This window comes from Diospyros lotus, chromosome 11 (assembly GCF_014633365.1).
Source record: "Diospyros lotus cultivar Yz01 chromosome 11, ASM1463336v1, whole genome shotgun sequence".
NCBI classification, from domain to species: Eukaryota; Viridiplantae; Streptophyta; class Magnoliopsida; order Ericales; family Ebenaceae; genus Diospyros; species Diospyros lotus.
This window is the reverse complement of record NC_068348.1, coordinates 30,651,755-30,665,437: the sequence shown is the minus strand read 5'-3', so window position 1 is coordinate 30,665,437 and position 13,683 is coordinate 30,651,755. Positions and strand designations below refer to the sequence as shown.

The 13,683-nt window shown below is 38.0% G+C and overlaps 3 protein-coding genes across 7 annotated transcripts in view; 2 read left to right on the top strand and 1 right to left on the bottom strand.

Moving 5' to 3' along the window:
* Positions 1–3,238: 3,238 nt before the first annotated feature.
* On the top strand, positions 3,239–4,880 carry LOC127813175 (probable sugar phosphate/phosphate translocator At5g25400). The gene has a single exon (XM_052353986.1). The coding sequence runs from the start codon at positions 3,421–3,423 to the stop codon at positions 4,471–4,473; it is 1,053 nt and encodes a 350-aa protein (XP_052209946.1). The 5' UTR covers positions 3,239–3,420; the 3' UTR covers positions 4,474–4,880.
* Positions 4,881–7,331: 2,451 nt separating this feature from the next.
* Positions 7,332–9,919, bottom strand: LOC127813174 (pentatricopeptide repeat-containing protein At4g21065-like). Its single transcript, XM_052353985.1, has one exon. It carries the CDS (start codon positions 9,787–9,789, stop codon positions 7,951–7,953), a length of 1,839 nt encoding a protein of 612 aa, XP_052209945.1. The 5' UTR covers positions 9,790–9,919; the 3' UTR covers positions 7,332–7,950.
* A 1,534-nt stretch (positions 9,920–11,453) lies between these two features.
* LOC127812582 (uncharacterized) overlaps positions 11,454–13,683 on the top strand; it is a 34,804-nt gene continuing 32,574 nt past the window's right edge. For 2 of the 5 annotated variants that reach the window (XR_008025951.1, XR_008025952.1), the window contains exons 1-3: positions 11,456–11,747; positions 12,929–13,065; positions 13,157–13,299. Coding sequence is in view for 3 of the 5 variants with exons in the window: in XM_052353014.1 (XP_052208974.1) it covers positions 11,615–11,747; positions 12,929–13,065; positions 13,157–13,299 (413 nt within the window). In the remaining 2 variants the exon portion in view is untranslated. Of the gene's footprint in view, positions 11,748–12,928; positions 13,066–13,156; positions 13,300–13,683 lie in introns of all 5 variants that reach the window. The other 3 variants (XM_052353014.1, XM_052353013.1, XM_052353015.1) reach the window with 3 other exon arrangements.

Below are 13,683 nucleotides of genomic sequence, written 5' to 3'. Positions count from 1 at the left end.
GGATCCGCTTGAGGTGTTAGGGGGCTAGGCCATTAATAATTTAGGGGCCCAACCCTTTAATAAAAAATAAAAAAAATATTTTAAATTTTAATTTTTTATAATTATTTATTTTTCTTTCTTTTTAATTATCAATTAAAATTAGAACAATTTTAGACAATAATAGCTGGCTTTTGAAATTTTTTTTGGGACACCCCTATTTTGGGGGTCCTAGTCACTTGCCTCACTAGCCTTCCTTGAGCCAGCCCTATATATAGATATATATCCACACACAAGTTTAAAATATAATTAGACATATAATAATACCTGCCCCTGCCCAAGCCCAAAGTAAAATAATTTAATTTAGAAGCAACTAAGCATTTGTCCCCACACCCAAATAAGCAAAATGCCATCACATGCGCCACCTATTCAGCCAAAGGCCTCGCCGGCCGGACGAATTGATAAGAAGTTTATTTTTTAATAAAAAAAAATAACGAAACTGATGAGGAAACTTCTTTGCTTCTTCCACACTTTGATACATGTCGAGAGATAAATGAAATTGTTATTTGTAGCCATAAGTGTATTTATGTATTATATTATATATTTATATTAATATAATGTATAATAGAATGTATTAAAGCATAAATACGATTTTAAATTTTAAAATTAAGTCTCTAAATAGCATTTTCAGAAAATAACTTAATCCCAAAATTTGTTAATTTTTAATTTTATTATTGTCGTGATACAGCAATAAATTTGTAACTGCAAAAAGTGTTTGTCTTGAATATTTGATCTCTGAAAAACCTGTAAAAGAGAAAGCAGTTAGGGTCATAGGATGTCTCTAGCACAAGCTCTTTGATAGATATATTAGTTTATGCAAAAGAGTATATAAGAGCAAGATAAGTATAATTTGAATAAAGTTCTAATCATATTTCTATCTCGATCAAATGAATTAATTTATTATTTATAAAAATTTAAGTTAATAGATGGAAGAGTATTTACATATTTTAAGACCATCTATTTTATATTTATATGCAAAGATATTGTAGATGAATTGATATATTCTTGAACTTGGAAAAGACTTCTAAAAGATCTCTTAGGTACTCGGGAATGACTTCTTAGTTTCTCAATAATTATTCTATTGGAAAGGTTTTCCTGACTTTCTTTTTAGGACTTCTTCCTCTTTGACCTATTTTGTGTTTGGACACAACAAATTTGAAGAAAGAAAAGTTGCACTTCACTCCTTTACACATTAGGTTGTATTTTACTTTCCTATAATACCAATTTTTTTATACAAAAATTGATGAATTTTCCCTTTAATTAAAAAATTATCAATAATTATGTGTGTAAAAATATTGCGATATAAATGTAAAATAATATTTTGATAATAAATTTCACTTTAATTTTGCATAAAGTATGTTGGAGTTAGTAATGGGGTTAACGTACTTAGGGCACAACTAACAACTCTAGTAATATATATATGGGCTTAAAATATAATTAGGCATATAATACCTGCCCAGAGTAAAAAGAAAGAAATAATTTACTTTGGAAGCGACCAAGCATGTGTCCCCTCACCCAATAAGCAATATGCTATCACATGTTTGTCTACCTGCTCACTACTGAGTCAAAGCCCTGCCCTTTGCCGGCTGAATTGATAAGAAACTTATTTTTATAACCATAAACTATACAAAATAATTGTTAATTACTTTTTTAACATAAAAAATTCAGAGATTCTTCATCATCACATAATCTTCGATTGGGACGGTCTCGTCATCTAAAAAACTTACAGCTTATCAGACTCGGTCTGAGACGGTCGAACAAATGAATTGCAAGTCAAAATTCGAGATCTAATCTCTTGAATAGATGTAAATTATTGTTAACTACTTTTATTAATTAAGAATAGTAAAAGGTTTTGTGAAATTCCTATCCAAGTGATATTAATGAAATTACTTAGGGTTATCGCTTTTGCACGATCCTTCGTCGCTCATGTCTTCGATTTCGACATAAGAGATAAATTACAAGTAGAGAATTTGTCTCACTGCAAAATTCCTGTCCAATTGATGTCAATGAGATTACTTAGTATTATCGTTCTTACGCGATCTCCCATCGTTCATGCTCTAGATTTCAACAGATGAAGTAAATCGCAGGTGAAAATTTTGTCACACTGCGCATGACAAAGAGCTGAAGTCACGATTTATTGGTGTGAATCTCAATTTATCATGACCTAATCACTTAACATGTATCCTAAGTATAATATAGTGAGATTGCTTAATCCTTAAAGGAAAACTTAGTAATATTGATTACCAAATCCTTAAAACAGGAAAAGTTAACCACAAAGTTGGTTTACTTTTCTTTGAAACAAAGGGAAGTTAAACTTCACTCCTTTATTTATATAAAATAACGATTTTACCCTTATTTTGTATTATTTTATTAAAATATTAAATATGATATTCCAGTCGTATAACGTGTGAATGGCATAATTCATGGACCGTAACGCTTTTGTTTTTGTCTCTGTCTTTCATATTTTGAGTATTTAATGAGTGCATATTGCATGCAAAAATATCAATATATTTCACTTTTATTTCGCGTAACGTATGCTTGGACAGTTAGCGTCACGTGAGCAACACACGCACGACACGCTACTTAGATCAGCAACGGGGGAACGCTCACGTGACTCCACCCCGTCAAACTTCAAATTTAAAAAAATATTACAATTGTTTTTCCAAAATAATACACTTATTAAATTATTTAATAAATTATTACAATCATCAAATTATTTGATGGGAGAGAGTTCATTTTTGACGAAATTAAATGCTTGCGTTTGTAAAGATAAAAATTTAATAAGGGATAGAAAAAAAAGTAAGTGTAAAGGTATTTTAGTTATTTTTAATATATGAGTAAGATTAATTAACAATAGTGGTAAAATTGTAACATAATATTTAAATATTAAAATATTCATAGTTTTCAAAAGTTCAAAGTAATTTTTGTAATTTTTCTAAACTTTAAAGGTATAAATGTAATTAGAAAAGAAATTTACCATGTAAGAATGAAGAAAAAATGATTTTTCTTTTTTTTTTTATCGGAAAGTGGAGGAATTTGACTAGGATGCCCTCCAGCTGGCAAGCCAATAATCTAACAGGTTGGAACTTAGATCTGGAACGCTAGTGGGCCATGGTGGGTCCCACGAGGCCCAATGCTCAAAAAGCCCATTAGGCCCAATAAGGTTCCAATCCTTCACCTGTCTTCTTCTTTTAACCATTCTATGCGTTTTCCTCTCCACAGACTTTTCAGCCCCTCTCTCTCTCTCTCTCTTTATCTCTATCTCCCTCTCACCGCTGCTTCTCCTTCTTCTTCATCATCTTCGCTTGCTTGTCGTGCGCGGCGGCCTCCTGCTTATCGTGCGCCGCGAGGGTTTCCCAATCCGGAGCGGGCAAGACCACCGCAATGGGGAAAGGGGGCGCGCTCTCGAACGGCGTGATCAAGAAGATCCTGCTCTCCTACACCTACGTCGCGATCTGGATCTTCCTCAGCTTCACCGTCATCGTCTACAACAAGTACATCCTCGACCGAAAGCTGTACAACTGGCCGTTCCCCATCTCCCTCACCATGATCCACATGACCTTCTGCTCTACCCTAGCCGTCCTCTGCGTCCGCGTCTTCAAGCTCGTCGAGCCAGTCTCCATGTCCCGCGATCTCTACCTCTCCTCCGTCCTCCCCATCGGAGCTCTCTACTCGCTTTCTCTCTGGCTCTCCAACTCCGCTTACATCTACTTGTCCGTTTCCTTCATCCAGATGCTTAAAGCCCTAATGCCTGTGGCAGTCTACACAATCGGCATTACGTTTAAGAAGGAGAACTTCAAGACTGACACGATGGCGAACATGATTTCGATCTCGATCGGCGTGGCGATCGCCGCCTACGGCGAGGCGAAGTTCGATTCGTGGGGCGTTATGCTGCAGCTCGGGGCGGTGGCGTTCGAGGCCACCAGATTGGTGATGATCCAGATCCTTCTCACCTCCAAAGGTATAACGCTGAATCCGATCACGTCGCTGTACTATGTTGCGCCGTGTTGTTTGGTTTTCCTGTTTGTGCCGTGGATTTTCGTTGAATTCCCTGTTTTGAAAGAGTCCTCTAGCTTCCACTTCGATTTTGTGATATTTGGGACCAATTCGCTCTGCGCTTTCGCGCTGAATCTGGCGGTGTTCTTGCTGGTGGGGAAGACCTCGGCGTTGACGATGAATGTGGCTGGAGTTGTGAAGGATTGGTTGTTGATTGCCTTCTCCTGGTCGGTGATTAAGGACACTGTGACCCCTGTCAATTTGTTTGGGTATGGGCTTGCTTTTCTGGGAGTTGCATATTACAATCACTCCAAGTTGCAGGCTTTGAAGGCGAAGGAAGCACAGAAGAAGGCTCAGCAGGCTGACGACGAGTCTGGGAGATTGTTGGAGGAGAGAGAAGGAGGGGATGGAGCCGGGAAGAAGAGTGATTCCCAGGCCTAATTTGTTTATCATTAATTCAAAAGTTCAGAAAAAATTTCATTTTAAGGAGCAGGGTAGCAAAATAATGTCAAGAGGGAGAGTAGGAATGAAGAAATGCATGCAGTGTTTGGATGAATTTGGACTTGGGTTTTGAGAGGGTGTAACCTATCCATTATCTGTTAGTCTACTAGCCAGGACTCTTTTTTCTTGCTGAAATTCAGGGTACGAGGTCCGATCTGTTGCTTATAAAGCCAGCCAAATTCATGTAATTTTAGTTGAGTAAGAATCTCAGATTTCCCATATTTAGGTTTAAACATTTGTGTACGCTCGTTTCCGGCTCCTGTTCTTTAATACTTTTTTGAGTGTATGTGGAACCACCTGTTGGTGAACTTTCAGAGCCTTGTTACTTATATATCTTTCTTTCTTCATATTTGGATTGCTTCTGTAGTAGGCATTGCTCTGGTTCTCATTATTTGATATTGAATGTGTGATGATGTGATCTTTTTCAGGTCAAGGGTTTATGGTTTTTGCTTGAAGAAATTTATCACCGGACAATTAAAAAGCAGTGATTATTTCGGATAAGTAAAATAAATGGAATTTAAACGGTAATTTGCTGAACAATTTTGACATAAGACCAATTACTTGACATGGTTTGTTGAGATGGAGCACCACTAGATTTAGACTGAGATGCTGATATTATCCGTTTTGCTCTAGGTATCACATTTCTTGAGTGTAGATTTTATCCTCCATCAGGGTACCCTTCTTTTGCATGTATATCTTAAACATAACTTGTGATTTCTCTCCTTATTGATGGATCTTGACTTGAGATTCTGAGCCAAGCACTTGGCACTTGGTTGACATATTTTGCCATATCAAGAAACATTTTCTGAAATTTTAGAATTTAGGAGCAAAACCTGGAATGTCGTTCATAAAATTTAAATTTGATGCTATAGCTTAGGTTGGGGCATTGAACTTCCAATTATGATGGTGATTAAGGGGCAATGGGAGGTAGAGAAAACTGTTGTTGTATGTATGGTATGGTATCTGTGCTTGCTTGTGGTTCTGCTCCTGTTAGTTCAATGCCTTGCATAATGTTGCTCGTAGTAATTTTTTCTTTTTTGAAGATTAGAAAGAGATTACCTAAGAAGCGCTGATGTGAAAATGACACTTGTGTGACCATCTCAGATTAGGCTCGTGATTGTTGTTGTTATATAGAAAGGTGCCAAATGCTTTTCATGCCCCAACTAAGGGGGCATTGAAAAGGTTGTTCACAATCTTTCTGATAAGCATTTGACAGGGTGTTAGAACTTGAGATGGCTTTAGAACTTGGACCACGTCATAAATGACTTCCTTTTTGGAGTTGTTTCTCTAGTGCCTAGGGTACTTAAAGTCCATCACTCAAATTAACACTAGCACAGCCCCTACTTGTAATGGATTCTTTTTCTATTCATTTTACAAGCATGCTTTGTTAAGCTTTTACTCTGGTTGGTTAATTGTCTTTTAGGTGATGTAGGTTTGTTGGGTTACCTTCTTGCTACAATAGTAGGTTACTCAACTCAAAAGTTGCCAGTAGGACAAAGCTAGTCGCTTCCTTTTCAGTTTTATTATTTTTTAAAATAAAAACAAAAAATAGACTATAGTGAGATTGTTTATTTATATTTTTAAAAATTTAAGAACTTTTGAAGAAATTGAAACTAATAAAAATTGTGTATATTTTTCATTTCGTTTTGAAGGCTGTAGTTCTTGAAAATTATCAATAATATGTTAAGTTTTCACTTAGGGTGCGTTTGATTGCAATGGTAGAATTTGGATGGAAAGAAAATGAATTCCAGAGAATTAAATTATCTAGAATTAAATTATAGAAAAAATATCAATTGAATGCGTTTGATTAGTTTAATTTTCTACTTAGAAATTATCTAAAAATAAATCAAATATATTATACAAAATATTCAAAAAACCACTTCTTCTCCCTAACCGGTTGCAGATCCCAGCAAGCTGATTGCAGATCCCATCACTGCCATCCATACACACACCCAACAAGTTGCAGTGCCCATCACCGGTTGCAGCGTCCATGGCTACCACCATTGTCGGTTATAGCACCCATCACCGTCGCCATTGCCGGTTGCAGTAGCCATTGCTTTATTTTAGAGGAACAGAGCATCACAAAGAACTCTTGGAGCATCACAAAGAACAGAGCATCAAATAATCGTCAACATACAGCAACAACAGAAGCCATCACCACTCATCCAAAATCATGAGAGCCACCACAGATTCGGCGAGAGAGAGTGAGATCGGTGAGAACGAGGTTAAGAGCGAAGGGCAGGGGGGTGGCCCGTCGCTGCCATCTTCGCTACCGATCTCTCTCTCTCCTTCCTCTCTCTCAAACCCACTTCTTTGGATCTCTCAAATGGTTTTCTGGGCCAGATTCCTGCTCATCCCCCTCCTCGTCTGCTTGGAATGGTGACCGTGTCCCGCGCCGATGACTCTGACTACGGCATTGCAGCCTTAGCCACCATGGCACGCTTCAACGTGGACTCCCTGCGTGCTCGCAGTGTCTCGACGTGCAACAGGCAGGTCGACGACTGCATTGACGACGGGGAGTTGATGCTGGACTCGGTGGCGGCGCGACGATTCATGGAGGAAAGGTAGAAATACATCAGCTATCGGGCGATGAGGGCTAATATCGTGCTGCAGATCGATGGTTCCAGCCTAGAAAACAATTTCTCTTCCCCCCTTCCTAAGAATTCATTTTACAGCAAAAATGAGAAAAGAGGGTCACGTGACCTTTAAGTGAGAATTTAATTTACCTAGAAAATTAGACAATCAAACACCACAAAAGTTAGAATTTAGGTAAAAAAATAGCCATTTTCTATAAAAAAATGTGGCCAATCAAACATACCCTTATTGAAATGCAATTGAAAATTAGATAGAAAAATGGAATGAAAACTAAACTGAAAGCAATGAGAACTAAAACTAGAAACAAAAAACTATGGACTAGTTTGATTCAAGTTTTTTGGCATCCTTAAAGATGGTGCAAGATTATGAACTATGAATTTAAACAAGTCATATCTCTGAGGCCTGCTTGCTTGTTTGTTCTTTGATCACCAAAGCCAAATAACCCAGCAGCATCTTCCAAGTGCAAGAAGTTTCAAGAATCAAGAAGTTTCCATTACAAATCATGAACGATGGTGATTGCCAAACAATGAAATCAAGCCAAAGTATCAATTCGGTCGAAAGCATCTCCTAGAATTGCTTGCTCAGTAGAGTTATTGGCTTTTTATGTTTTATCCAACATATGCTGCATCCTAAATTCCCAATCCAGATATCACTTTTGGTCAATATTTGGTTTAATAATTTGTCCCTAAGAAGATCATAAACTTTAGTGAATGAACTCCATGGACACTCAACAGACAAAACCATCCAAGCCAATGATCATAAGACAGGAGTGAATGATTGTACCATCAGATAACCAACAGTCGTTTAGTTCCCAGTTGATAATCACCAGAAATCATTGCATGAACATATGCCATCTCTGAAATGGTGGAACCGATTTCTGTCCCTGACCACTATTTCTCGATCATAGATCTTCGAGATGAACTTAGTAGCAGAATGACAATCCACACAAACTCGCAAATTCTTCACGATCCTAATAGAAGTTCCAGGCGGTGTCTTAAGAAGAGCGAAGGCAATAGCCAGCTTTTCGCTGTGCAAATTTAAAGTGTCTTCCTTGTCTTCTTCATCGATGTCCAGCAACACCTCTGACGTAGTAGGAAGATATCCGGCCCTTTTCATCTCCCTGCCCATCTCGTCCACCATATTGTAGATCTCCTTGTACTGATTATGTGCCTTATCTCCCGCTACAAATTCATAGATTTCACTGTTTAACTCTATCATGGTGCTGCCAGGGATCTTTCTCATTCCCTTCTTATCCATGGCCTCCCTTACTTTGGTTTTCTTCTCCCAGTGGTACATTTTCGCATAAATATTAGAAAGCAACACATAGTTCGATTCATGCATAGGTTCATTTCTTATCAGCTGCTTTGTGATGCTTTCACCAAGATTGAGCTCTCCATGGGCACGACAAGCAGCAACTAGGGTTCGCCAAATTACTGGGTTCGGTTCAATAGGCATCTTCTTAACAAAATCTAGTGCCTCTTTGACAAGTCCGGACCTGCTTAATAGATCCACCATGCAGCCATAGTGCTCCATCTTAGGCAAAATGGCGAAATCCTTTGTCATTGAGTTGAAATACTGCCAACCTTGCTCAACCAAGCCAGAGTGGCTACAAGCAGAAAGCAAGGCAATAAAGGTAACATCGTCTGGAGCTGTCCCAGCTTCCTTCATCTCCTCAAACAAAGAAACAGATTCCAAGCCACGGCCATGCATTGCCATGCCAACAATCACAGAAGTCCAAGAAACAATGGTCCTCTCCCCCATGTCCCTGAACAGCCTCAATGCTTTATCTACATCCCCACACTTGGCAAACATGTCTATCAGTGCATTACAAAGCTCCACGCTTTTAGGAACCTTTTCCTTGTCAATGTAAGACTCCAGCCATTTCCCAAGCTCTAGCGCTCCTAAGTCGGTGCAAGCAGACAGAACCGAAACCATGGTAATCTCATCGGGTCGTCCCCCAGAAATCTGCATTCTCCTAAACAATCCAACCGCGTCACCCGACATGCCCAACCGAGCATACCCACCAATCATAGCACTCCACGACACCGAATCTGACTTGGGCATTTCGTCGAACAACTTCCGGGCAAACCCGACTCCCCCTTCACAACAACAGTACATGTGAACCATGGTGTTCAGCACATGAACATCGGTATCAAAACCAATTTTCCCCACCGACCCATGAACTTGTTCCCCCAGCTTCAAGCTTCCGAGTCCCGCGCACGCCTTGAGGACAAACGGGTACGTGAATTTATTAGGCCAAACTCCATTCCCCAGCATGAGTTTGTAATAAAAAATGGCACTGTCCTTGGCGTGACCAGTCCGAGCATACGCTCGAATAACCGTGTTGAAAAAGAAAGCATCGTAGAGAAGAGTATCGGATTCGGAGGCGAAGAGAAAGCGGGAAGCGTAGTCGATGGCGTCGAGATCTGAGGACGTGGAGGCGAACTTGGTGAGGACGAGCAGGTTGCCGTGAAGGCCCGATTTCAGGATGGAGGCTTGAAGTTGGATGAGTCTGGCAAGGGAGTCGCAGGACTGGAGGAGAGCCAAGCAGTTCTGCTCTGCTGCTCGTTTGCTGACGGTGGCGGTGGATTGGTGGCACTGGCGGCAGAGTAAGGGGCTTACAGCACGCAGGAGCTTGGATTTCGGGGACGAAAGCTGCATTTACTTTGAAGTGGTGCCGTGCCCATGGACTGACTCGCAGAGTGAAACGGACCGGAAGTTGAAGAAATGCTTCTGCTTTCCCGATTGTCTCCGCTTGCGAGATACCTCTGCTAAGCCCGAAATCTGTGTCAGAGTCGTTACGTTTTTTTATTATTTGGGAATTAAAAAATATATAATTAAACATAATATAACTTTATTAAACATAATAAGAAGAGCCGTTCTACAACGTTAGACAAATTTACTAATAATGGAGTAAAATGATGAAATTGCCCTCACTCACTTTGTAAATTTGCAAACTAATGCCCTGCTCTCTCCTTTCCTCTCACATGGCCACCTTCGCCTAATCGCTGCACCTTGCTGCCTCATCTCCGTCGCCTCGTTGTCATCGTCGTCTCGCCTTGCCTCCCGTCACGACGAGACGAGACGGGAGAGAGGAGAGAGCAAGGCAGTGGCTTGTAAATTTACAAAGTAGGCGGGGCAATTTCGATTTTTTACCCCCATTCAATAAGCCTGTCTATCACATTTTCTAGCTCTCAAGACTTTTCCTAATAAGAATTTTGATAAGAGGGTAGGCATATCATCTACTCTTCTTTTCTTTTTTATTATTCACTTAGGTCATTTGAACTTTGCCCTACTAATTTTAAGGGGGGTGACCTTCCCCCAATGCATCTCCCAAATAAATTTGAATACAAATACAATTTATATATATCAAGAATTGAAAATTCTGTACAGTTCATGCAGAGCTTGTCTTCCAACTTTATTGGTGTCTTTCAACAATAATTTTGTCTTCCAAGTCATCGTATTAATTCGAACCTCAATATTTTATGTGAAACTCCAAATATTTTACCATTATATTATGTTAGTGGGGGTATTCTTCTTTTCCTTTTCGTTCATTATGTAATGTTCTCTTACACATAAAGCTGAGTTTTTGATTGGTTCAATAATAAATGTTAAAATTGAATAAATCAATTTTTTATAAAATAAATTGAACGAAACATACCAAACAAACCAAAAACTTGAACAAATTGAAAATTAAAAAAAAGTCAACAAATATGAAAAAATTGAACTAATCAAAAAATTGAAAAAAAAAATCTCAACAAACCAAAAAATAAAAAAAAATCAAATTGAACAAATAAAAAAATTCAATAATAAAACAAGAATTGAAAAAATAAAAAATTCTAATGAGTTCACTTATTTCAATTTTTTTAATATAAAAATAAAATCGAACGGAGAGAATCAAAATTGTTAGATTTGATAAGCAAATCAAGTTTACTCTTAACTGAAAATGAATCGGATTAATAATTTCAATTAATTTAATTTAATTATTTGAGTTAAATTCAACTTTTGCACACCTTTACTCTTTGCATAAAAAAATGATTTTCGTACTTCTCTCATTTTATTATTTTTTTCTCTATTTCTTACTTATAAAAAAAATTATTTAAATTTTTGGTACTCGAATATCACATATTCATATTTTTTTAATTGATAAGAATTTTTAGTCATTGTTCAATAAGTTTTTTTCTACTTCTAAGTTGTAACATTTGAATTTTTGTAAAAAAATTTAAAATAAGAAACTAGAAAAAAATAATACACATCACAAAAAGTGGCACTTTCACCAACCATTTGTTGTCCAAATGGGCCAGCCCAGTTCTCTTCTGACTGGTCTTCTACGCTGCCACGTCATCACACCTCGTCCAGCCACGTTTCTCCGGTGCACTTTCTGGAAGTCCGTCGGCGGCACTATAAATACCGATGATCTCAACCTTCCCCACGTCTCTGTTCCGAAGCTCAGAATTGCGCTGCAAAAAGGAGGAAGGAGTGAGGAATGAGGAGAGTCTGTTCAATTTCTTCGATCTTCTCGCTAGGGTTCGCTCGCCGGTCCTCTGCATTTCGGAGCATTGTGCTTCGCTTTTACTCCGATCATCAACCTCCTCGCGCTTCTCACTCCCGGTGTCCAGGTGAATTGTTCTGTCTTCGTTTGATTTTTCTGTTTCGTTGTTCCTCTTTTGGTTGTTTCCAGTCCGAGGCTTGAAGTGGACTCGTTTATCGAGTAGTTATTTGTTTTGGCATGGTTACAGTCGCTAATGATATGATTTCGTACTGAGAGTGGTGTTTCTCAAGCAATTGGCCTGGTGTATGTATCATTTCTATTTACTGCCTATGACCGGTAGTCGTGGCCTTTATTTCCCCTACATATGCTGCAAAAGATTAATTTTGTTGTATGGCACAGAATGCTGGGTAGTAAAGTATTGACATATGCAAAATATGAGTGTAACTGTAATAAGGATGCTAAGATGGATGTGCAGCCATAAAGGAAAAGATAAAATTTGAAAATAGGGTGTGTGAGACATGATTAAGATGGTTTAGTCATATGAAAAGAACACTAAAGGCTTTTTTGAGGAGAGTGGATGGAATGGAACAAGTATTTAGCAAAATAGGTAAAAGAAAACCAAGAAAAACTTGGTGAAATGACACTTATGTTTGATATTAGTTATATAGGCCTTGCCTTACATAGACTTAGGTTTGATATTGGTGAAATGCTAGAATTCATATAGTTGACCGCACAGTGGGATAAAAGCTTGGTATGTTTTCATTTGTTGTTTATATGTTTGCAAAGAGTATTTGACACTTTGAGGATTTGTTTGGAACAGCTTATTACGCGGCTTATGGTATTTTTACAAGTTTTTGATAATTTCTGTAAAGAAATCAAACGTATGAACTGAAAGTCCACAAAAGAATTGAATTGTGGTTAAAAAGCAAGAAAAAATAGATAAGAATCTATTAAATAAAGCTGGTAAATAAGTTATTTCCAAATTAATGGTCACGCTTAAGGTCTACTTGGTTTCCATTTGAATTTAGGAAGGGAAATGAAATTTGCAGTTACAACTGGCTTGTGGTAAAATAACTTGAATCAGCCTTTACAACTACTTAGTCCACTTTCTTAGTTGGGTGACTTTTGTCAAATCTGTTATAGAGAATTGCAACAGCCTATCAGTTTCTGACCACGAGCAATTGGCAGGTGACTTTTAAATCAGCTTTAGATAGTTGCACTTGCATATAGTCTTTTCCCAAGTGGTGTTCTGGAATTTTCTTTTTGTGGTATTTGTTTTAAATAATTATGCAAATATTTGTCATTTAGGTCCATTTACGCAGTATAGGAATCTTGTTGAGCAAGGAAAGCTTCGCCATGATCCTTATCAGGAAAAGGTGGCTTCAGAGCTGGAAAATTTGCTTGGGAGATTGGAGCAACATGAGAAAGATATGGAAGAATATTATGTGCATAACAAAGACCACTGTTATGTTTCTTGTGACACCGAGAATAACAGCTGTGTTTTCTTATGATGTGGACCTCTTTTAACCTTTGTAGGTAGAACTAGCAACATGGGAGGAGAACAGGGAGAAAGAACGCCGCAGGCTTTTAATGGAAGAAGCTGAGGTCAAACAGCAGGCAGGTATATGGACATCAGTAAACAAGCATCGAAATAGACTTCTTCAAAGATTAATGTCCTGGTGAGATGTATATACAGTTTCATGTTAAACTCTTTGTTGGACCTTGCAACCAACTAAAAGTTGCTGCTCCATATGTCAGATATGCGAGAATATATGCATATTTATCTGGGTCTGTCAAGAGCTTGTCAAAATTTTCATTATTATTCACAATGCAAAATCAAGAGCATTATGTGGGAAAATTTACTGCCCTGTTAATTTTGTTTCAACAATTTTGAGTCAACCATACACTATCGTATCCTATATGATCTGTGCACTATACTTGTTTCACTGCTTGTTAGGACATAGTAGGTCCAATAACAGTTCATTTTTCCATTTTCTTAACAATTGTGTTGGTTTTAGATGACATCATTGGTTGTGTGCAATGCTAATGATGGGTATAATAGT